General features: G+C 42.7%; 1 protein-coding gene across 3 annotated transcripts in view; it reads left to right on the forward strand.

Annotated features, from left to right (window-relative positions):
• Positions 1-23,487, forward strand: part of KIAA1549 (KIAA1549 ortholog) — a 146,948-nt gene that overhangs the window by 39,757 nt on the left and 83,704 nt on the right. For all 3 annotated transcript variants that reach the window (XR_004022020.2, XM_030759727.2, XM_089917346.1), the window contains exon 2: positions 19,975-22,668. Coding sequence is in view for 2 of the 3 variants with exons in the window: in XM_030759727.2 (XP_030615587.2) it covers positions 19,975-22,668 (2,694 nt within the window). In the remaining variant the exon portion in view is untranslated. The remainder of the gene's footprint in view (positions 1-19,974; positions 22,669-23,487) is intronic.

Raw genomic sequence — 23,487 nt, forward strand, 5'->3', positions numbered from 1 at the left:
GGCCACTTCCCCTCTGGATGCCATTTCCATCTTCCTTCCCTGCCGCCTGGGCTCGTCACTCATCCTTTGTCTCTTCCACTTCTTCCTCTCTTCTGGATTGTTCCATCAGTATTGCTCCTAATCCGACCCTTTACAAAGAAAGGTCCTTGTACTCGGGTTAGAATTACCCGTGGCGTGGTTTAAAACACAGATTCCATGACAGGAACAGCAGCAAACACAAATACCCACACTGAGTCCTGAGCCCCAGGCCCAAGCTGCTGAATGAGAACCTGAGTTATTTTAGTTTTTATTTGGAAAGCGTTTTAGACATCTAGCAAAGTTGCAAAATTAACAGAGTTCTCATAAGCTGGTTACTCAGCTTCCCCTGATATTAACGTCTTATAAAATCATACTAGAGTTATTAAAACTAAGAAATTAACATTGGTACAATATTGTTAACTAGATTACAGACTTTACAGGATTTCACCCCTTTTTTCTCCACTTTTTCTGTGCTGGAATCCAGTCCAGAGCCCCATTGCATTTGGGTGTCCCATCTCATTAGTCTTTTCTAGACTGTGACAGTTTCTCAGTCTTTCCTTTTCTTTTATGAGCTTGAGATCTTTTTGAAGAGTCACATCTTTTTTTCTTTTTTTAATTAATTTATTTTGGGGTGCGTTGGATCTTCATTGCTGCGTGTGGGCTTTCTCTAGTTGCGGCCAGCGGGGACTACTCTTCCTTGCCGTGGCTTCTCTTGTTGTGGACCATGGGCTCTAGGTGTGCGGTCTTCAGTAGTTGTGGTGTGCGGGCTCAGTACTTGTGGCTCACGGGCTCTAGAGCACAGGCTCAGTAGTTGTGGTGCATGGGCTCAGTTGTTCCACGGCATGTGGGATCTTCCCGGACCACGGCTCGAACCCGTGTCCCCTACATTGGCAGGCAGACTCTTAACCAGGGGAGTCCAAGAGTCAGGTCTTTTATACAACGTCTCTGGGTTTGTCTGATGTTTTCACTTGTTGAGGTTGACGTTTTGCATTTTTAGAAGCACCTTTCATGAGCTCTTTGGTGATTCTTATCTATTGTCTGAGAACCAAACAACCTTCCCTGGACTCTCCACTTGCCATCTCTTCCCTCCCCTGTCCTACACAGCTAAACCACTCAAAAAGTTGTTTGCACATAATCCTGTTTCCTTACCTGTCATTCACTCTTCAACCTGTAGCAACCTGGCTTCTGCCACCACAAGGCCAAAGAACCCTGCTGTCATATGTAGGGGGTGCTTCCTTTTCTTGACCTCTCAGGGCCATTCCACACAGGTGACCCCGCCTGGCTCCTGAACACCTTTGCTCTTTTCTCGTCCTCGCACGTTCCTGGTTCCCCCACCTTTCGGACTTCCCTTTCTTACTTTTTTTGCAGGTTTATCTCTAGCTGCAGATATTCACTTGCAAACTTGATATTTCCACATGGATTTCTCTAAAATAAATCTCAGGCTAGTGCCTCCCACTGTAATGGGCACACAAGTCACCTGGAGCTCTTGTTAAAAGCATTTTTGACTCAGTGGGGTCTCGATGGGCCTAAGATGCTGCATGTCTCAACACTGCAGGTGATGCTGATGGTCTTCAGACCACAGTCTGAGTAATAAAACTCTAAAAAAAACCCCACCATAACCTAAGGCACCATCATCTCAAGCTTCAACTGCTGTGATCGCATAACTGATCTCTCCGCTTCTCCTTTTGGCCCTGGTTAACCTGTTCTTCACGCTGCAGCAGGAGGGACTTTTAGACCATTATTCTGATCGTGTCATTCTCATGCTTTTATTTATTTATTTTTAACGTCTTCATTGGAGTATAAGTGCTTTACAGTGGTGTGTTAGTTTCTGCTTTATAACAAAGTGAATCAGCTATACGTATACATATATCCCCATATCTTCTTCCTCTTGCCTCTCCCTCCCACCCTCCCTATCCCACCCCTCTAGGTGGTTACAAAGCATCGAGCTCATCTCCCTGTGCTATGCGGCTGCTTCCCACTAGCTATCTGTTTTACATTTGGTAGTGTATATAAGTCCATGCCACTCTCTCACTTCGTCCCAGCTTACCCTTCCCCCTCCCCATGTCCTCAAGTGCATTCTCTACGTCTGCATCTTTATTCCTGTCCTGCCCCCAGGTTCTTCAGAACCTTTTTTTTTTTTTTAGATTCCATATATATGTGTTAGCATATGGTATTTGTTTTTCTCTTTCTGACTTACTTCACAATGTATGACAAACTCTAGGTCCATCCACCTCACTACAAATAACTCAATTTCATTTCTTTTTATGACTGAGTAATATTCCACTGTATATATGTGCCACATCTTCTTTATCCATTCATCTCTCAGTGAACACTTAGGTTGCTTCCATGTCTTGGCTACTGTAAATAGAGCTGCAGTGAACATTGTGGTACATGACTTTTTGAATTATGGTTTTCTCAGGGTATATGCCCAGGAGTGGGATTGATGGGTCGTATGGTAGTTCTATTTTTTATTTTTTAAGGACCCTCCCTACTGTTCCCCATATTGGCTGTATCATTTTACATTCCCACCAACAGTGCAAGAGGGTTCCTTTTTCTCCACAGCCTCTCTAGAATTTATTGTTTGTAGATTTCTTGATGATGGCCGTTCTGACCGGTGTGAGGTGATACCTCATTGTAGTTTTGATTTGCATTTCTCTAATGATTAGTGATGTTGAGCATCCTTTCATGGATTTGTTGGCAATCTGTGTATCTTCTTTGGAGAAATGTCCATTTAGGTCTTCTGCCCATTTTTGCAGCTGTTTTTTTTAGAATAATTCTTTATTTTTATTTATTTATTTTTGGCTGTGTTGGGTCTTCGTTTCTGTGCGAGGACTTTCTCCAGTTGTGGCAAGCGGGAGCCACTCTTCATCGCGGTGCGCGGGCCTCTCACTATCGTGGCTTCTCTTGTTGCGGAGCACAGGCTCCAGACACACAGACTCAGTAGTTGTGGCTCACGGGCCTAGCTGCTCTGCGGCATGTGGGATCCTCCCAGACCAGGGCTCGAACCCCGTGTCCCCTGCATTGGCAGACAGATTCTCAACCACTGCGCCACCAGGGAAGCCCTTCTGCCCATTTTTGGATTGGGTTGTTTGTTTTTTTGATGTTGAGCTGCATGAGCTGCTTGTATATTTTGGAGATTAATCCTCTGTCGGTTGCTTCGCTTGCAAATATTTTCTCCCATTCTGAGGGTTGTCTTTTCGTCTTGTTTATGGTTTCCTTTGCTGTGCAAAAGCTTTTAAGTTTCGTTAGGACCCATTTGTTTATTTTTGTTTTTATTTCCATTTCTCTAGGAGGTGGGTCAAAAAGGATCTTGCTGTGATTTATGTCATAGAGTGTTCTGCCTATGTTTTCCTCTAAGAGTTTTATAGTGTCTGGCTTTACATTTAGGTCTTTAATCCATTTTGCGTTTATTTTTGTGTTTGGTGTTAGGGAGTATTCTAGTTTCATTCTTTTACATGTAGCTGTCCAGTTCTCCCAGCAACACTTATTGAAGAGGCTGTCTTTTCTCCATTGTATATTCTTGCATCCTTTATCAAAAATAAGGTGACCATATGTGCATGGCTTTATCTCTGGGCTTTCTATACTGTTCCACTGGTGTACATTTCTGTTTTTGTGCCAGTACCATACTGTCTTGATTAATGTAGCTTTGTAGGATAGTCTGAAGTCAGCCTGATTCCTCTAGCTCCGTTTTTCTTTCTCAAGATTGCTTTGGCTATTCGGAGTCTTTTGTGTTTCCATACAAACTGTGAAATTTTTTGTTCTAGTTCTGTGAAAAATGCCATTGGTAATTTCATAGGGATTGCTTTGAATCTGTAGATTGCTTTGGGTAGTATAGTCACTTTCACAATGTTGATTCTTCCAATCCAAGAAGATGGTGTAGCTCTCCATCTGTTTGTATCATCTTTAATTTCTTTCACCAGTGTCTGATAGTTTTCCGCATACAGGTCTTTTGTCTCCTTAGGTAGGTTTATTCCTAGGTACTTTATTCTTTTTGTTGTAATGCTAAGTGGGAGTGTTTCCTTAATTTCTCTTTTGGATTTTTCATCATCTGTGTGTATGGGAATGCAAGAGATTTCTGTGCATTAATTTTGTATCCTGCTACTTTACCAAATTCATTGATTAGCTCTAGTAGTTTTCTGGTAGCATCTTTAGGATTCTCTATGTATAATATCATGTCATCTGCAAACAGTGACAACTTTATTTCTTCTTTTCCGATTTGTATTCCTTTTATTTCTTTTTCTTCTCTGATTGACATGGCTAGGACTTCCAAAACTATGTTCAATAATAGTGGTGAGAGTGGGCAACCTTGTCTTGTTCCTGATCTTAGTGGAAATGCTTTCAGTTTTTCACCATTGAGAACCACGTTGGCTGTGGGTTTGTCATATATGGCCTTTATTATGTTGAGGTAGGTTCCCTCTATGCCCACTTTCTGGAGGGTTTTTATCATAAATGCGTGTTGAATTTTGTTGAAAGCTTTTTCTGCATCTATTAAGATGATCATATGGTTTTTCTCCTTCGATTTGTTAATATGGTGTATTACATTGATTGATTTATATATATTGAAGAATCTTTGCATTCCTGTGATAAACCCCAGTTGATCATGGTGTATGATCTTTTTAATGTGCTGTTGGGTTCTGTTTGCTAGTATTTTGTTGAGGATTTCTGCATCTTTGTTCATCAGTGATATTGGCCTGTAGTTTTCTTTCTTTGTGACATCTTTGCCTTGTTTTGGTGTCAGGGTGATTGTGGCCTTGTAGAATGAGTTTGGGAGTGTTCCTCCCTCTGCTATATTTTGGAAGAGTTTGAGAAGGATAGGTGTTAGTTCTTCTCTAAATGTTTGATAGAATTCGCCTGTGAACCCATCTGGTCTGGGCTTTTGTTTGTTGGAAGATTTTTAATCACAGTCTCAATTTCAGTGCTTGTGATTGGTCTGTTTATATTTTCTATTTCTTCCTGGTTCAGTCTCAGAAGGTTGTGCTTTTCTAAGAATTTGTCCATTTCTTCCAGGTTGTCCATTTTATTGGCATAGAGTTGCTTGTAGTAGTCTGTCATGATCCTTTATATTTATGCAGTGTCAGTTGTTATTTCTCATTTTTCATTTCTAATTCTATTGATTTAAATAAGTCTTTTTTTTTCCTTGATGAGTCTGGCTAATGGTTTATCAATTTTGTTTATCTTCTCAAAGAACCAGCTTTTAGTTTTATTGATCTTTGTTGTTGTTTCCTTCATTTCTTTTCATTTATTTCTGATCTGATGTTTATGATTTTTTTCCTTCTGCTAACTTTGTTTTTTTGTTGTTGTTGTTGTTCTTCTTTCTCTTATTGCTTTAGGTGTAAGGTTAGGTTGTTTATTTGAGATGTTTCTTGATTCTTGAGGTAGGATTGTTTTGCTATAAATGACCCTCTTAGAACTGCTTTTGCTGCATCCCATAGGTTTTGGGTCATCATGTTTTCATTGTCATTTGTTTCTAGGTATTTTTTGATTTCCTCTTTGTTTTCTTCAGTGATCTCTTGGTTATTAAGTAGTGTATTGTTTAGCCTCCATGTGTTTGTATTTTTTACAGATTTTTCCTGTAATTGATACCTAGTCTCATAGCGTTGTGGTCAGAAAAGATACTTGATAAGATTTCAATTTTCTTAAATTTACCAAGGCTTGATTTGTGACCCAAGATATGATCTATCCTGGAGAATGTTCCATGAGCACTTGAGAAGAAAGTGTATTCTGTTTTTTTTGGATGGAATGTCCTATAAATATCAGTTAAGTCCATCTTGTTTAGTATGTCATTTAAAGCTTGTGTTTCCTTATTTATTTTCATTTTGGATGCTCTGTCCATTGGTGAAAGTGGGGTGTTAAAGTCCCCTACTATGAATGTGTTACTGTCGATTTCCTCTTTTATGGTTGTTAGCATTTGCCTTATGTACTGAGGTGCTCCTATGTTGGATGCATAAATAATTACAATTGTTATATATTCTTGGATTGATCCCTTGACCATTATGTAGTGTCCTTCTTTGTCTCTTGTAATAGTCTTTATTTTAAAGTGTGTTTTGTCTGATATGAGAATTACTACTTCAGCTTTCTTTTGATTTCCGTTTGCATGGAATATCTTTTTCCATCCCCTCACTTTCAGTCTGAATGTGTCCCTAGGTCTGAAGTGGGTCTCTTGTACACAGCATATATATGGGTCTTGTTTTTGTATCCTTTCAGCCAGTCTGTGTCTTTTTTGTGTGTGTGTGGTACGCGGGCCTCTCACTGTTGTGGCCTCTCCCGTTGCGGAGCACAGGCTCCGGACGCGCAGTCTCAGCGGCCATGGCTCTCGGGCCCAGCCACTCCACGGCATGTGGAATCTTCCTGGACTGGGGCACGAACCCGTGTCCCCTGCATCGGCAGGCGGATTCTCAACCACTGTGCCACCAGGGAAGCCCTGTGTCTTTTGATTGGAGCATTTAATCCATTTACTTTTAAGGTAATTATTGATATATTCCTATTACCATTTTCTTAATTGTTTTGGGTTTGTTATTTTAGGTGTTTTTCTTCTCTTGTTTTCCTGCCTAGAGAAGTTCCTTTAGCATTTGTTGCAAAGCTGGTTTGGTGGTGCTGAATTTTCTTAGCTTTCGCTTGTCTGTAAAGGTTTTAATTTCTCCGTCGAATCTGAGTGAGATCCTTGCTGGGTAGAGTAATCTTGGTTGTAGGTTTTTCCCTTTCATCACTTTAAGTATGTCCTGCCACTCCCTTCTGGCTTGCAGAGTTTCTGCTGAAAGATCAGCTGTTAACCTTATGGGGATTCCCTTGTGTGTTATTTGTTGTTTTTCCCTTGCTGCTTTTAATATTTTTTTTTTGTATTTAATCTTTGATAGTTTGATTAATATGTGTCTTGGCATGTTTCTCCTTGGATTTATCCTGTATGGGACTCTCTGTGCTTCCTGGACTTGATTAAGTATTTCCTTTCCCATATTAGGGAAGTTTTCAACTCTAATCTCTTCAAATATTTTCTCAGTCCCTTTCTTTTTCTCTTCTTCTTCTGGGACCCCTATAATTCGAGTGTTGGTGCATTTAATGTTGTCCCAGAGGTCTCTGAGACTGTCCTTAGTTCTTTTCATTCTTTTTTCTTTATTCTGCTCTGCAGTAGTTATTTACACTATTTTGTCTTCCAGGTCACTTATCCGTTCTTCTGTCTCAGTTATTCTGCTATTGATCCCATCTAGAGTATTTTTCATTTCATTTATTGTGTTGTTCATCATTGTTTGTTTGCTCTTTAGTTCTTGTAGGTCCATGTTAAATGTTTCTTGTATTTTCTCCATTCTATTTCCAAGATTTTGGATCATCTTTAGTATCATTACTCTGAATTCTTTTTCAGGTAGACTGCCTGTTTCCTCTTCATTTGTTTGGTCTGGTGGGTTTTTATTTTGCTCCTTCATCTGCTGTGTGTTTCTCTGTCTTCTCATTTTGCTTATCTTACTGTGTTTGGGGTCTCCTTTTCGCAGGCTGCAGGTTCATAGTTCCAGTTGTTTTTGGTGTCTGCCCCCAGTGGCTAAGGTTGGTTCAGTGGGTTTTGTAGGCTTCCTGGTGGAAGGGACTGGTGTCTGTGTTCTGGAGGATGAGACTGGATTTTGTCTTTTGGTGGGCAGGACCGTGTCTGGTGGTGTGTTTTGGGGTGTCTGTGGACTTATTATGATTTTAGGCAGCCTCTCTGCCAGTGGGTGGGGTTGTGTTCCTGTCTTGCTAGTTGTTTGTCATAGGGTGTCCAGCACTGTACCTTGCTGGTCGTTGAGTTGAGCTGGGTCTTAGCGTTGAGATGGAGATCTCTGTGAGTGCTTTCGCCGTTTGATATTACATGGAGCTGGGAGGTCTCTGGTGGACCAGTGTCCTAAACTTGGCTCTCCCACCTCAGAGGCACAGGCCTGACACCTGGCTTGAGCACCAAGACCCTGTCAGCTACACGACTCAGAAGAAAAGGGAGAAAAAAAGAAAGAAACAAAAAAATAAAGTAATTAAAATAAAAAGAAAAAGTAATTATTAAAAATAAAAAAATTACAGTGTAATGAAAGAAAGAACAACCAAACCAAAGAACAAATCCTCCAATGGTAATAAGTGCTAAAAAAACCCAAACAAAACAAAAACGGACAGACAGAACCCTAGGACAAATGGTAAAAGGAAAGCCATACAGATAAAATCACACAAAGAAGCATACACATACACACTCAGAAAAAGAGAAAAAGGAAGAAAAAAATATATCGTTGCTCCCAAAGTCCACTGCCTCAATTTCGGGATGATTCATTGTCTATTCAGGTATTCCACAGATGCAGGTACATCACGTTGATTGTGGAGATGTGATCCGCTGCTCCTGAGGCTGCTGGGAGAGATTTCCCTTTCTCTTCTTTGTACGCACAGCTCCCGGGGTTCAGCTTTGGATTTGGCCCCGCCTCTGCGTGTAGGTCGCATGAGAGCGTCTGTTTTTCGCTCAGACAGGACGGGATTAAAGGAGCCGCTGATTCGGGGGCTCTGGCTCACTCATGCCTGGGGGAGGGAGGCGTCCGTATGCGGGGCGAGCCTGCCGTGGCATAGGCCGGCGTGACGTTGTACCAGCCTGAGGCGCGCCATGCGTTCTCCCGGGTAAGTTGTCCCTGCATCACGGGGCCCTGGCAGTGGCGGGCTGCACAGGCTCCCGGGAGGGGCGGTGTGGATAGTGACCTGTGCTCGCACACAGGCTTCTTGGTGGCGGCAGCAGTAGCCTTAGCGTCTCATGCCCGTCTCTGGGGTCCGCGCTGATAGCTGCGGCTCGCGCCAGTCTCTGGAGCTACTTTAAGCGGTGCTCTGAATCCCCTCCCCTCGCGCACCAGGAAACAAAGAGGCAAGAAACGATCTCTTGCCTCTTCGGCAGCTCCAGACTTTTTCCCGGACTCCCTCCCGGCTAGCACTAGCTCCTTTAGGCTGTGTTTACGCAGACCTGTTTTCTCCCTGCGCTCCAACCGAAGCCCGAGCCTCACCTCGCAGCCCTGCCCGTCCCGTAGGGTGAGCAGACAAGCCTCTCGGGCTGGTGAGTGTAGGTCGGCACCGGTCCTCTGTGCGGGAATCTCTCTGCTTTGCCCTCCGCACCCCAGCTGCTGCGCTCTCCTCCGTGGCTCCGAAGCTTCCTCCCCACCCGTCTCTGCCAGTGAAGGGGCTTCCTAGTGTGTGGAAGCTTTTCCTCCTTCATATTACCTTCTAGAGGTGCAGGTCCCATCCTATTCTTTTGTCTCTGTTTTTTTTTTTTTTTCTTTTGCCCTACTCAGGTATGTGGGGAGTTTCTTGCCTTTTGGGAAGTCTGAGGTCTTCTGCCAGCATTCAGTAGGTGTTCTGTAGGAGTTGTTCCACATGTAGATGTATTTCTCATGTATTTGTGGGGAGGAAGGAGATCTCCGCGACTTACTCTCACGCCATCTTGAAGGTCTCGGCCATTCTCATGATTTTAAATGGCTTTGATGGCTTCCTGTTGCATTTATTTTATTGTTCATTGTCTTCAGCATCGTGGCTACCAAGCCTTGCATGTTCTGATCCCCTACCTCCCTCTGACCCCATCTTGGAGCTCTTTATCTTTCCTTCCCTTCCCTCCTAAATTCCTGCTCTTCTCTGTGTTCTTCAGTGGCCAGTACTGCCCCCACGCACCCCACCCCACCTGGGCCTCATGCAGATCCCGCATCCTCTGCCCAGAAAGTACTGCGCAGCGAGCTGGCCTGCAAACCCTTGTTTCCATCCAAGTTAAGATAAGGAGCTTAGACCAGAGCATGAATCAACCCCTCATGGAACATGCTGCCTGGTTCAGCTGGCATGTTTTTGTAGCACGACCTACTCTCTGAAGGAGCAGTGCACACACGCGCACACACACACACACACACACACACATGTGCGCGTGCATGCATGCACCTTATACCTCCAGGCATATTTGACTTTAAATGAGAGAGGCAAAACCTTAAAACTTTTAGGAGACAATATATAGGAATATCATTCTGGCTTTTGGTGTAGGGCAGAATTACTTAAACTTTCCATCTTAATACACACACAAATCTCAAACAATAATAGAAAAGATTGATAAATTTGACCATATTAAAACTGAGAACTTCTGTTCATCAAAAGACCACATAAAGAGAATCAAATAAGCCACAAACTGGGAGAAGCTATAACTGACATAGGATTAGTACCTAAAACCTATCAAGAATGCCTTTGGATCAGAAAGAAAAAGATAGACAACCCCATAACAAAGTGGGCAGTAGAACTGAAAAGACACTAGAAGAGACAACGTGAGTGGCCAGCAGATAGGACAAGCTGATCAGTCTATTGTAATTAGGGATATGCAAGTTACAACCATAAGGTTTCATACTGTCCAGATTAGTAAAAATGTGAACATCTAGGAGTATTAAGTATCGGTGAGGATTTGCAGCAGTCAAATGGGAGGATAAATTTGTTCAACTACTTTGAAAGATTATTTGGTATTATTTAGAAAAGTTTCAGATGACCATATCCTCTGACCTGGCAGTTCTCATGGGTGCATACACACGTACATATATGTACACACATTAATACACACTCCTCATACACATACCCATACATATGCACCCACACCCCTCATGCATACACATATACACAAATACACACATACATGTATGTACCTGCACTACACACATGCATGTACACACATATATATACCAACACAGAAACACACACATAAATGCACATATATACACATGAACATACATAATACTTTATATATACATATGTGTACCAGGAGATGGGTGAGAAAGGTCATATAAGAAATGTCTGGAATAATGAAAACTGGCAATAGTCCAGCTGTCCATCAACAATAGATAAATAAATTTTGGTATATTCATATAATGGAATTCATGTTGAAGTGAAAATGAATGACTTATAGCTTCATGCCAAAAAAACCCATTCACGGGTGAAAAACAATATGGAGTGAAAAAAATAAGTTGCAGTAGAATATATGCAGTATAATTCCATCTTGATAAAGTTTGAAAACATACAAAGCTGAAGAATATACTCTTTAGGGATACATACATATGGTAAGACTATAAAGAAAAGGATATGAGAGATGCATAGTTCCAGATGGTGGTTCCCTCAGTGGGAAGGGAAGAGATGGGAAGGGTTACATGGGGGATGTCAGAAGTAAGGGTAATACTGATTTTCTTAAACTGAGTGATGGGAACTCAGGTGTTCTTTATATTATTATATATACTGCCTGATAAATATATCTTTATAAATAGTAGTTCCTATCTACTTGATATTTGATAATAAAAACAGTACCAGTTGGAGGAGAGAGTAACCTTCCTGGTAGAAGGTATTTAGTATACAGTTGGGGTTGGAGAAGGAATGAGAAGAGAGACAGTCTTTTCTAAACCAGGGAGATAAAAATGAAAAGTAGGAAAAGGAGAAGGATGGTTTTAATAATGGCACTAAAATCCTACTTTGGACAACCTGAGAACTAGAAGGATGAAAGTTGCTGAAGATTTGCCAAATTGGGTATTGGTTTAATTATCTGATTACTTTTGTTTGTTTGTTTTAATATTTACTTATTTTGGCTGCCCTGGGTCTTAGTTGCCTCATGCGGGATCTTTGCTGCGGTGTGCAGGATCTTTCGTTGCGGCATGCAGACTTTCTTAGTAGCAGCATGCGGACTTCTTAATTGCAGCATGCTGAGTCTTAGTTGCGGCATGCATGCAGGATCTAGTTCCCCGACCAGGGATCAAACCCAGAACCCCTGCATTGGGAGCGTGGAGTCTTACCCACTGGACCACCAGGGAAGTCCCTGACTACTTTTGTTTTTAAACACCTAGAAATTCAGACAGGCTCTTGTTTTGTAGTAGACTTAATATCCACAGAGTTGAGATGACTCATCATGTTTTGAAAACGCCACAGTTTAGCAGAGAAGCAAAAGTAATGGTTCTTCTATTTGGATTAAAGCTCTTTAGAGATTTTTAAAATATATATTTTTTTATTTTATTTATTTGGTTGCACTGGGTCTTAGTTGTGGCTCACTGGCTCCTTAGTTTTGGCACTTGGGCTCCTTAGTTGCATCATGCTAATAACTCTTAGTTGCAGCATGCATGTGGGATCTAGTTCCCTGACCAGGGATCGAACCTGGGCCCCCTGTATTGGGAGCATGGTGTCTTACCCACTGGACCACCAGGGAAGTCCCTCTTTAGAGATTTTTGATGCTGCTGTCCCTTGGCTTTTCCAGCCCAGCGCTCAGAGGACATTTTGTTTTCTGAGCGCCCATGCCTGCAACTGTGAGCTGTCCCATGTGGATGGTGGGCCCTCACAGTTCACAAAGCGTGCCTTGCATAGGTTTTGGTAGCACAGAATTTAGCATATGCTTTCAACTCATTTATAACATAACTTAGCATGTTTTTCAATGTAATTTATTCACTAGCAGCCTTAATGAAATGGGCTGATGTGACTTCACATGGTGTGGTGTGAAGAACATTCAACCACTGAGGACTTATGAACCTGCCTTTCTAGCCTGGCTCTGCCTTGATGCTATTTTGAGCAAGTCAGCTTACACCCTGAGCCTTGTTTGCATTGTGAGGGGATTGCCGAGGTCTTAAAGGATCCATTCAGCTTGAAAAGTTCATGATTCCATGATCGACTACTATATTTAGGGAAGATTTCCAGACGGAAAAATATGACTTTCAAAAAGGGTAAATACCAGTAAAACACTGAATTCTGCATTGGGAGTGAGACCAAAAAATTCCTAGAGACAGACATCTCCCTCATGAGTTTTTAAAAAAAGTTTTATGTTTTTTTTTGTTTGTTTGTTTAAGATTTCATTTTTTTTAAAGAGCAGTTTTAGGTTCACAGCAAAAGTGAGAGGAAGGTACAGCGATTTCCCATATACTCCCTGCCGCCACCCATGATTAGCCTCACCCATTGTTAACATCCCCACTAGAGCAGTACATTTGTTACAACGAATGAACCTGCGCTGACACAGCATTGTCACCCACAGTTTGTAGGTCACTTTGGGGGTTCACCTTTGGTGTTGTACTGTCTGCGGTTTTGTCTTGTGAATTTTTAATCACTGTGAATCTGCATGGCACCAGGGCAGTTCCTGCTCTATTACATATAGCATGGCAGGGACCTAGCAAAGGAGGAGGTACAAGGTCGGCACTGGATACGTATGTGTTGTACCGTCTATACAGGAGAAAGTGGCTTAGTGCTTGCTACTCAGAGTGTGGTTAGGCCTGGCCCCCCCGGGAGCCATGCAGAAGCTCAGTGGAGGCCCCCCAACCTCAGCCCTGCTGGACAGTGCCTACATCTTAACAAGATATCCCATCACGCGTGTATCATCCCCATTCCTTTCTCTCTATTGTCGCAGAGAACTTTTCACTCTTGTCTGACCTAATGTTTGAGAGCTTGAAAATTGATCTCCAGAGCTTGAAATTAGAGTCTTCAAAGCCTTTTATGCCGGGAGAGACTCACCTGGGTTTTCTAACCTCTTCCTGAATTAACTACAGAAGTGATTCCCATGGTATTTCAGCAGCTGTCTCTTTAGAGTTGATTTCTCTTTCCTGGGGCTTGGCCAAAAGGAGGGGGAAGAAAACCTTCACAGCTTGGCTTACCTCACAGTTCTTAATAGAAGATTTTGTTTTCTCAGTTTTACTAGCTAGGAGAATTTTTCATTCTTTTGATCACTTTGCCTTCCCTGTTCCTTGTCCTTTGTAGGCAGAATTGATTGAATTCTCATTTGCATCAGATACTTGGGCTCATAAATTAGCCACTAAACGCTCCTTTCTTTGCTATTTTATCTCTGGCAGTTTTCCAGTGCACTTACGAATATGTTTCTGATTCATTTTAAAAGGGATCTTGCTCTCTGTTCAGGTCTTGTATTTCAAAATAAATCCTATCATAGCAGAGTTTTAAAACAGACACATAAAATAATTTATTCTTAGGAAAACCTTAAAATCTTTATGCTACATAGTTGTACATATTGTCATTTTATTCTCAAATTTATAACTTTTTAACCTTTACTGTAGAGAAGAACAGCTGCTACTTTGCTGTAGTTGTAATAAGTATCATCTTTACTTTTACCCATGCTTGGAATGTGGCAGGTAAATACTAAAAGCACATGGACGAGAAATCCTAGAGCCAGGTTGTATGGAAGACAACAAATGCCTAATAATATTGCTATGAAATAACCTAAAATCTCTGAGAAATGGTTTTCTTCTTTTATTGTCTATTCATTTTTAAAAGTCATATTCCATATGAAGGTGTGTGACCCTTTAAAGTAAGCAGCTTCTAACATCTACCCTTCTGAAACTCTTCCAAAAAATTGCAGAGGAAGGAACACTCCCAAGCTCATTTTCTGAGGCCAACATCACCCTGATACCAAAACCAGACAAAGATGTCACAAAAAAAGAAAACCACAGGCCAATATCACTGATGAACATAGATGCAAAAATCCTCAACAAAATACTAGCAAACTGAATCCAACAACACATTAAAAAGATCATACACTATGATCAAGTGGGATTTATACCAGGGATGCAAGGATTCTTCAATATACGTAAATCAATCAGTGTGATACACCACATCAACAAATTGAAGAATAAAAGGAATATGATCATCTCAATAGATGCAGAAAATGTTTGACAAAATTCAACACCCATTTATGATAAAAACTCTCCAGGAACTGGGCACAGAGGGAACCTAACTCAACATACTAAAGGCCATATATGACAAACCCACAGCAAACATCATTTGCAGTGGTGAAAAACTGAAAACATTTCTTCTAAGATCAGGAACAAGACAAGGATGTCCATGCTCGTCACTATTATTCAACATAATTTTGGAAGTTGTAGCCACGACAGTCAGAGAAGAAAAAGAAATAAAAGGAATCCAAATTGAAAAAGAAGTAAAACTGTCACTGTTGGCAGATGACATGATACTATACATAGAAAATCCTAAAGATGCTACCAGAAAACTACTAAAGCTCATCAATGAATTTGGTAAAGTTGCAGGATACAAAATTAATGCACAGAAATCTCTTGCATTCCTATACACTAACAATGAAAGATCAGAAAGAGAAATCAAGGACACAATCCCATTTACCACTGCATCAAAAAGAGTAAAATACCAAGGAATGAACCTACCTAAGGAGGCAAAAAGCCTGTACTCAGAAAAGTACAAGATACTGATGAAAGAAACAAAAGATGACACAAAAAGATGCAGAGATATACCATGTTCTTGGGCTGGAAGAATCAATATTTTAAAAATGACTATACTACCCAAAGCAATCTACAGATTCAATGCAATCCCTGTCAAATTACCAATGGCATTTTTCACAGAACTAGAACAAACGAATCTTAAAATTTGTATGGAGACACGAAACACCCCGCATAGCCAAAGCAGTCTTGAGAAAGAAAAATGGAGCTGGAGGAATCAGGCTCCCTGACTTTAGACTATACTACAAAGCTACATTAATCAAGACAGTGTGGTACTGGCACAAAAACAGAAATATAGATCAATGGTACAGGATAGAATGCCCAGAGATAAACCCACACACATATGGGCACCTAATTTTTGAGAAATGAGGCAAGAACATACAATGGAGAAAAGACAGCCTCTTCAATAAGTGGTGCTGGGAGAACTGGACAGCTACATGTAAATGAATGAAATTAGAACATTCCCTAAAACCATACTCAAAAATAAACTCAAAATGGATTAAAGACCTAAATGTAAGGCCGGATGCTATAAAACTCTTAGGGGAAAACATAGGCAGAACACTCTGACATAAATCACAGCAAGATCTTTTTAGATCCACCTCCTGGGATAATGAAATAAAAACAAAAATAAACAAATGGGACCTAACGAAACTTAAAAGCTTTTGCACAGCAAAGAAAACCATAAACAAAATGAATAAACAACCCTCAAATGGGAGAAAACATTTGCAAATGAAGCAACCAACAAGGGATTAATCTCCAGAATATACAAACCGCTCATGCAGCTCCACATCAAAAAAACAAACAACCCAATCAAAAAAAATGGGCAGAAGATCTAAATAGACATCTCTCCAAAGAAGACGTACTGGCAGCTCAAAAGCACATGAAAAGATGCTCAACATCACTAATTATTAGAGAAATGCAAATCAAAAGTACAATGAGGTATTACCTCACACCAGTTGGAATGGCCATCATCAAAAAAATTTACAAACAATAAATGCTGAAGAGGATATGGAGAAAAGGGAACCCTCCTACACTGTTGGTGGGGATGTAAATTGGTACAGCCACTATGGAGAACAGTATGGAGGTTCCTTAAAAAAAAAACAGGGCGCCATATGATCCAGCAATCTCACTCCTGGGCATATATCCAGAGAAAACCATAATTTGAAAAGATACATGCACCCCAGCGTTCACTGCAGCACTATTTACAATAGCCAGGACATGGAAGCAACCTAAATGTCCGTCAACAGAGGAATGGATAAAGAAGATGTGGTACATATATGCAGTGGAATATTACTCAGCCATAAAAGAGAATGAAATAATGCCATTTGCACCAACATGGATGGACCTAGAGATTGTCATACTGAGTGAAGTAAGTCAGACAGAGAAGGACAAATATCATATGATATCACTTATATGTGGAATCTAAAAAAAGCATACAAATGAACTTACCTACAGAACGGAAATAGAGTTACAGATGTAAAAAACAAACTTACGGTTACCGGGGGGAGAGGGATAAATTGGGAGATTGGGATTGACACATACACAGTACTATATATAAAATAGATAATAAGGACCTACTGTATAGCACAGGGAGCTCTACTCAATACTCTGTAAAGACCTATATGGGAAAAGAATCTAAAAAAAAGAGGATATATACGTATATATATGAATGATTCACTTTGCTGTACACCTGAAACTAACACAACATTGTAAATCACCTGTACGCCAATAAAAAATAAAGTAAGCAGCTTCTATGTGCTGCAAGTTTGTAACTTTCAGATGCTAATGGAACCAGCATGAAATATTTCATCTATGTAAATATATGACTAAATACCAGTTACAGAGTTTGGTGTATACACACAAAATCTGTTCATAGAATTTTGTCTTAACTCTTGATTTTCATCTCTGCTACTGAGTCACAAATTCCTCTGGACGCCCCCATTTCAGCTTCTGTGCAATGTAACAAGCTATTTTAACTCTATGTTATGTCTTTTGTAACCTTACAAATTACGTAGTATTATTGTTCATTAATACCATCAATGTTTGTTTAGATTTAACCATATTTTTATCATTTGTTTATTCTCTGTTTCTTCTCAGATCTTCCCTCTGGGATAATTACCTTTTCTTTTGAAGTATCAATGTATCCTTGTTTAGAAAGACTTCTTCTGTTGGTATACCCACTTTTTTTAAACCTGAAAATGTCCTTTTTTTTTTTTTTTTTTTTTTTTTTTGCGGTATGCGGACCTCTCATTGTCGTGGCCTCTCCCGTTATGGAGCACAGGCTCTGGACGTGCATGCTCAGCGGCCACGGCTCACGGGCCCAGCCGCTCCGCGGCATGTGGGATCTTCCCGGACCAGGGCACGAACCCATGTCCCCTGCATCGGCAGGCAGACTGTCAACCACTGCGCCACCAGGGAAGCCCTGAAAATGTCCTTATTTTAACAAATGGAGAGTATTGCTGTTTATTCACATCTAGATGTCAGTGTCTTCTCTCAGCACTTTGAAGATGTTATTTCATTGTCATTTGGCCCCTAGTTCTGTGAAGTAGTTATCTCATGGTGTAATTGCCATTCCTTTTCTCTGACTGCTGTACAAGTTCCCTTTGTCTTTGGTGTTCTGTGGTATCATCATGTGTGTAGGTATAGGTTTTTTAAGAAAAATTCACCTGGTTTGGGATTCTTTGTCTTCCTGAATTCAAGGATTCATGGCTCCTACTGTTTTGGACAGTTCTTAGCACTGTGTCTTTGAATATTGTCTCTGCCCAATTCCTTCCATTACTGTTTTTTAAAACTTTGATCAAATATGTGTTGGACTCATTCTGTGTTCATATCTCTTCTCTTTTTTACGTTTCTCCTCTTTTTGTTTCTCTGTGCTACATTCTGAGTAATTTCCAGGTCTGTCCCCCAGTCCACTAAATCTCTCTTCAGCTGTGTCTAAATTTCTGTTTATTACATATTGTATATTGAGTTTAAAAATTTTAATTATTATATTGTTCATTTCCAGATATGCTTTTGGTTTTTCAAATCTTTCTGACCATTCTTCATAGCCTCTTGCTCCTTACTCATGTTTTCAGTCCCTTCTTTATTATTTTACATGAATTAAACACACTTTCAAAAATGTATCCTAGGGCTTCGCTGGTGGCACAGTGGTTGAGAGTCCGCCTGCCGATGCAGGGGACACGGCTTCGTGCCCCGGTCTGGGAAGATCCCACATGCCACGGAGCGGCTGGGCCCGTGAGCCATGGCCGCTGAGCCTGCGCGTCTGGAGCCTGTGCTCCGCAACGGGAGAGGCCACAGCAGTGAGAGGCCCGCGTACCACCAAAAAAAAAGAAAAAAATGTATCCTATAATTCCAATATCTGAAGTCTTTACAGATCTGATACTGTTTGTGTGGGTTTCTTTTTTTTTACTTCTTGGGGAGGTTTCTCTTGACTCTTTTTCATAATACCTTATTTCTTAGGTGTTTTGTAAGTTTTAACTTTGCAGTCATGCTTGAGCATCAGGCTGTCTGGTCCAGTGTCCCTCTAAGCTCTCTGTTTCAGTGTTCCTCTAGGACCTGTGCCCTGGGCCTTCATCAGGGGTCTGGGCCATCACATTTCCTGCCTCTCTATACAGTGTATCTGAATTACAGTTGGAGATACCTAAGCCACTTAAATGATAGTGACAGCTGTCACAAGGATGAAGAATATGAAAGTTTGAGAGGATGATGGGATGCTTTTGTCACATATCAGAACTTGGTCCTCAGACACCATTCATTCGTTCATTGATGTGTTCATTCACTTAACAGATGTTTATCGAGCTCTTAGTATATGTCACTCACTGTGCTAGGCACTGGGGAAACAGATCAACAGTTTCTAACCTCAAGAATCTCAGAGTATAATGAGCAGACAGTTCATTTCAGTGGGGCACGATCAGGGATGTGACAGGTAGAACCTAGGGAGAGGCACTAACCCAGCTTTGGAGTAATGAGGAGGGAGGCTGTGCTGCATCTGCAGGGCCGGTAGGAGTAATCCAGGTGGAGAGCCAGGGAAGGGCGTCCCAGGCAGAGAGAGAAGAATGTGCAAAACACCAAGCCACAGAGATTCTGAGTAGCTCATTCGGCCAGAGTGTAGTTGGGAAGGCATGAGAGTGGAGCAGGGAATGATGAGAGGTGAGCCTGGAGGTAGTCTGAGGTCTGGATGTGGAAGGTCTTATGACTAGGAAACTGCTGAGCCCTCTTCCCTGGGTAGTGAGTGATGCTGTCAGAGTGGTCACGATCATTTCTCGTAAGAGCCAACTCTTATGGAAGAAGAAGGACATGGGCTTGGGAGTCAAGGCAGGCTTATGCGCAGATTCCAGCTCCACCTCTGTCCGGGTGATCATGTAATTGATTTAGTTACCTTCTCTGAACCTCTCTTTCTCATGTGATAAATGAGAGAGAACAGACAAGACAGGCCCTTAAGGCCTCTTCCATTTATAGTATTCTGTGGCGTTGCTAGAAAGTAAGAGAAACATGTCAGTGTGTACACGCACACACACACACGCTTAAGTAAAAGTGCTCAAATTTACGACTGTTCACAGGTATTATGCTGACAGTAACTGTGGCAATTTCTGACTTCCAGTTGGTTGTTTAACTTCTAACCGTGAATCGTGGCTGTTCACAGTGAGTGGTATCTGTTGATTGAGGATATCTTTATATCTGAAACAAAATGTTAGCAGTATGACTTTCATTGCCTTGCAGCTAAACTCAGCTGTTATTTTCTTTGTAGATGAGCTCCCTCTGGAACAGCACAACCTTTCTTTATCCTCCTTGGAGTTCGTGCCAAGGGAAAGCACCATGCACAGCACTGCACACGTGGCCTTAACAGAAACCGCTCCAGGGTCCCGGCAAAGCAGTTCTCTCCACGTGAGATCATCTCCATCTGCCAGTACTTTTGATACAAACTTTTTTAACCAAGGAAAATGGACCCAAAGTACAGCAGATCACAGCATCTTTGTGGCAAATTATGTGTCAGTGACGAGCAACGAGGTCATAGATGATGATGAAATGGATAACTTTTTGCCAGAGACTTCCTGGACCACTCCTCGCGTTGTTTCTCCCATACGATACGTCACACTCAGTCTGCCAGGGCTGCTCAAAGAAACGTTAGACTCCATGCCGACTCCATCGTTACCCATCATTTCTTTACAAGATGAAGAAGTGACATCAGCCTGGCAAAACACAGTGCAACAACCAACAATGTCTGCTGAATCCCCCAATCATTTCAGTGCTTTTCGGTCAGCTTTTCCCACTTCCAAGGGCATAATTCCAACTCCTAGCAGGAACTTGGTGTTTTATCCTACTGACACTTACGGGCACGTTTCAAGTAGGACTTTGCCGAAGATCATGGCTTCAGGAGCAGAGGGCGCAGAAACCCTCCTCAGCTCGCGGTATTCCGAGCCTCGACCGCCACGTGATGGTGTCACTCGGCAGCCTCCTCCCCCGTCAGGGCAGGTCTCACCGCCTCCAGAGGATGCTCTGGCCGCAGGTACAGACAGATACTCTGATGTGACTACCGCTTTGGGTCAAAGTCTGGATGAAACCGTCTCTCCAGGTGCTCACGGCTCTGCGGCTCTGTCCCAGATGGCCCTTGCCTTTGGCAGCAGCAGTGCACGTTTGGCTTTGTTTTCAACTCCTCTCGTGTCTGGATTGTTCTCTACTCAATCAGCCGGTGTTTCATATAACCCCTGTCTTCCCGCCAGCTCCAGTGAGGCATCAGAACTGCCTGGCCATTCAGAGGTCCCAAGTCGCGCGGGTGACACTCACGTCTGGAGCCCAGTGTCTTCGTTCAGACCGTACACGTGGTGCGTGTTGTGCACTGCGGTGTCGCCTCGGCCTGTGCTGTCAGCGAGCCTCACGGAGAAGGACGTGGGGTCCGGGGATGGTGCTGAGACCCTGTCCCTGACCCTCTCAGAAGTGAGCAGCATCTCTCCACCGAGCAGCGTCATGGTGGACTTCTCTGAATTTGACGAGGGCCCGCGAGAATTTCATACACTTTTCCCCTCAAGACCGATGGTTCCCCTCTCTTCTCCATCTGTGGAAATCTCAGCAACGAGCACCGGTATTTCAGCTGAGGGGGAAATGAGTAGTGTGATGACCGCACAGATGTACCCTCCCCAGGGCCACCTCTCTGTGCCTGTGTCACCTGACGCTGCTGCTTTTGCCTCCTCCTCTGTCGCCGAAACTCAAGTAATGCCATCCAGTGTGACAGCCGTGCTTTCCTCGGTCACCCCAGGTGCTCTCCTTGACTCTTCTTTCCCCATCACAGCAAATAAAAACACCCCATCACTTGCCATCAGAGGCCCAGGTCTTCTTACGTCTTACAGTTTGGACCTGTCGGCACAGCCTTCGCTTTTTCCTGACGGAGAACCTGCCAGTTTTTCCCCACGTGAAAGTGCAAGTATTTGGGATTTTACATCCAGCTTTTTCTCCACTCCGCCACTGGAATTCAGCAGCTGGGTCTCTCCATCTTCAGAAGTACTTGCTTCTCCGTCTCCGAGGTCAAGTGATCTGTCCACCTTCATTTCTCAGGCATTTTCTACCTTGGTTGCGACGCTTTCGTTGACCAACTCTGTCAGTTCTCGGTCACCTCAGCTTTCTGTTCCCAATTCCACAAACCTTGACTTTTCTCAGCTCTGGCCAAGCTCAGATCTTCCTTTAAGCAGCTTCACTTTTCTCCCTAGTTACTCTGAAATGTCACTACAATCCAGCTTTCCCTCCAGTTCTCCAAAGTTTTCTGAAGCACCCACAGTGTCAGCCACAGATGCCGAAGCTCATTTTACCTCAGCTTTCACTGCAACTACCTCCTATTTTGAGTTTTCACTCATGTCCCATGAATCTGCAGTCACCACACTGGTGCCCTCCAGTTCTGAGCCCATTTTGACTGCTGAAACTCACTTAACATCACTTCTGACTGCTGTTCCTACTACACCCGTTTTAACTGAATCTTCTGTCTTTTCAACCCTGACACCTTCTGATGATGGTATCAGTGCTATGAACGATCCCACGTCCATCTTACCCTCTTTCTCTGAAGTCATCCCTGTCACCACAGTGCTGATCAGCACTGGGTACCTGCCATCAGCATCCTCGTTTCTTCCTGAGGTGATCCGCTCGCCTCTGCCTACAGAGCCAGGTGGTACGCGTGGCCCATCATTCACACCCACAGATTTACCGAGGAACACCTCCACTCAACTGAGCACATCTGATACCAGCGCTGGCCCTGAGAATTCTCTTCACACCACCCTGAACAGCAGAACTGTGGGTCAGAACCGTCACGAGGGCAGCACGGTTCTCCCCCCGCCATCCCTTCATCCCGCGACCACCCCCGCTCCCGAAGCGACGGTTCATACTCCAGCGCTGGTCACCACCAAGTCGCCGTATGTGTGTGATATTACGGTTCCTGATGCCTATTTGATCACAACTGGTAAGGCCCTGCTTCACATCACTTCTCTGGGTTGGGGTGATCTTCCAAAGGTGTTTATACGAAATGCTTATGTGATGTATGGCATCGTGGCAAAGAGTGTAGGCTTTGGACCCAGACGACTCCTGGGTTGTAGTCCTCCCTCACTGCTTTGCCAGCTCCCATGAGTTCTCCGGACAGTTAGACAGTTAGGCTTCTCTAAGCCTCAGTTTCCTCAACTATTAAGCAGGGATGATGGTGGCACCTACTTCTTTGGGTTATTATAAAGATCTAAATGCATTAATGCATATAAAATATTTAACCCAGTGCCCAGCATATAAGAAGCGTCCATAAAATATTACAAATTAGTAGCAATGAAAACAAAGGAAAGATTTAAATGAGCCTTAGAAATGTTTGCTGGGATGTTTGTCTTTGGAGCTCGTAACCCATTGGATGCGTAGATGACACGGGTAAAGCAAAACGCCTTCACGTTTCGTTCAAGCAGTTAGTTGGGCAAATGTGTAAGGGCCACCATTGCAATTTCTTACTCATTTACTGTTCTGACTTTTCCTGGAAAGGAGGGGCCATTTTGTTCTCACATAGTCCTGTAAATGTCACTTGGAGCAGAGGAACGTGGAGTGGCTCAGCATCCTCTGAATTGGGTCACAGCCTTCAACCTTCTCCCCAGCCTGCAGCCCGAGGCACCAGCCGACAGGCAGCAGCTTCCCTTGCAGCTGCCGGCTGCTTTAGTCACATGAAGCTGGAATACCTTTGATGTCATGTCTGAACAAGTCTGGTGACTGTGGCCCCTTGATCAGACTCTCCCACTTGTTCCTCCTGAGA

Source organism: Delphinapterus leucas, chromosome 9 (assembly GCF_059928025.1).
Source record: "Delphinapterus leucas isolate spDelLeu-1000000601 "Yukka" chromosome 9, BTC_Dleu_Yukka2, whole genome shotgun sequence".
Lineage (NCBI taxonomy): Eukaryota > Metazoa > Chordata > Mammalia > Artiodactyla > Monodontidae > Delphinapterus > Delphinapterus leucas.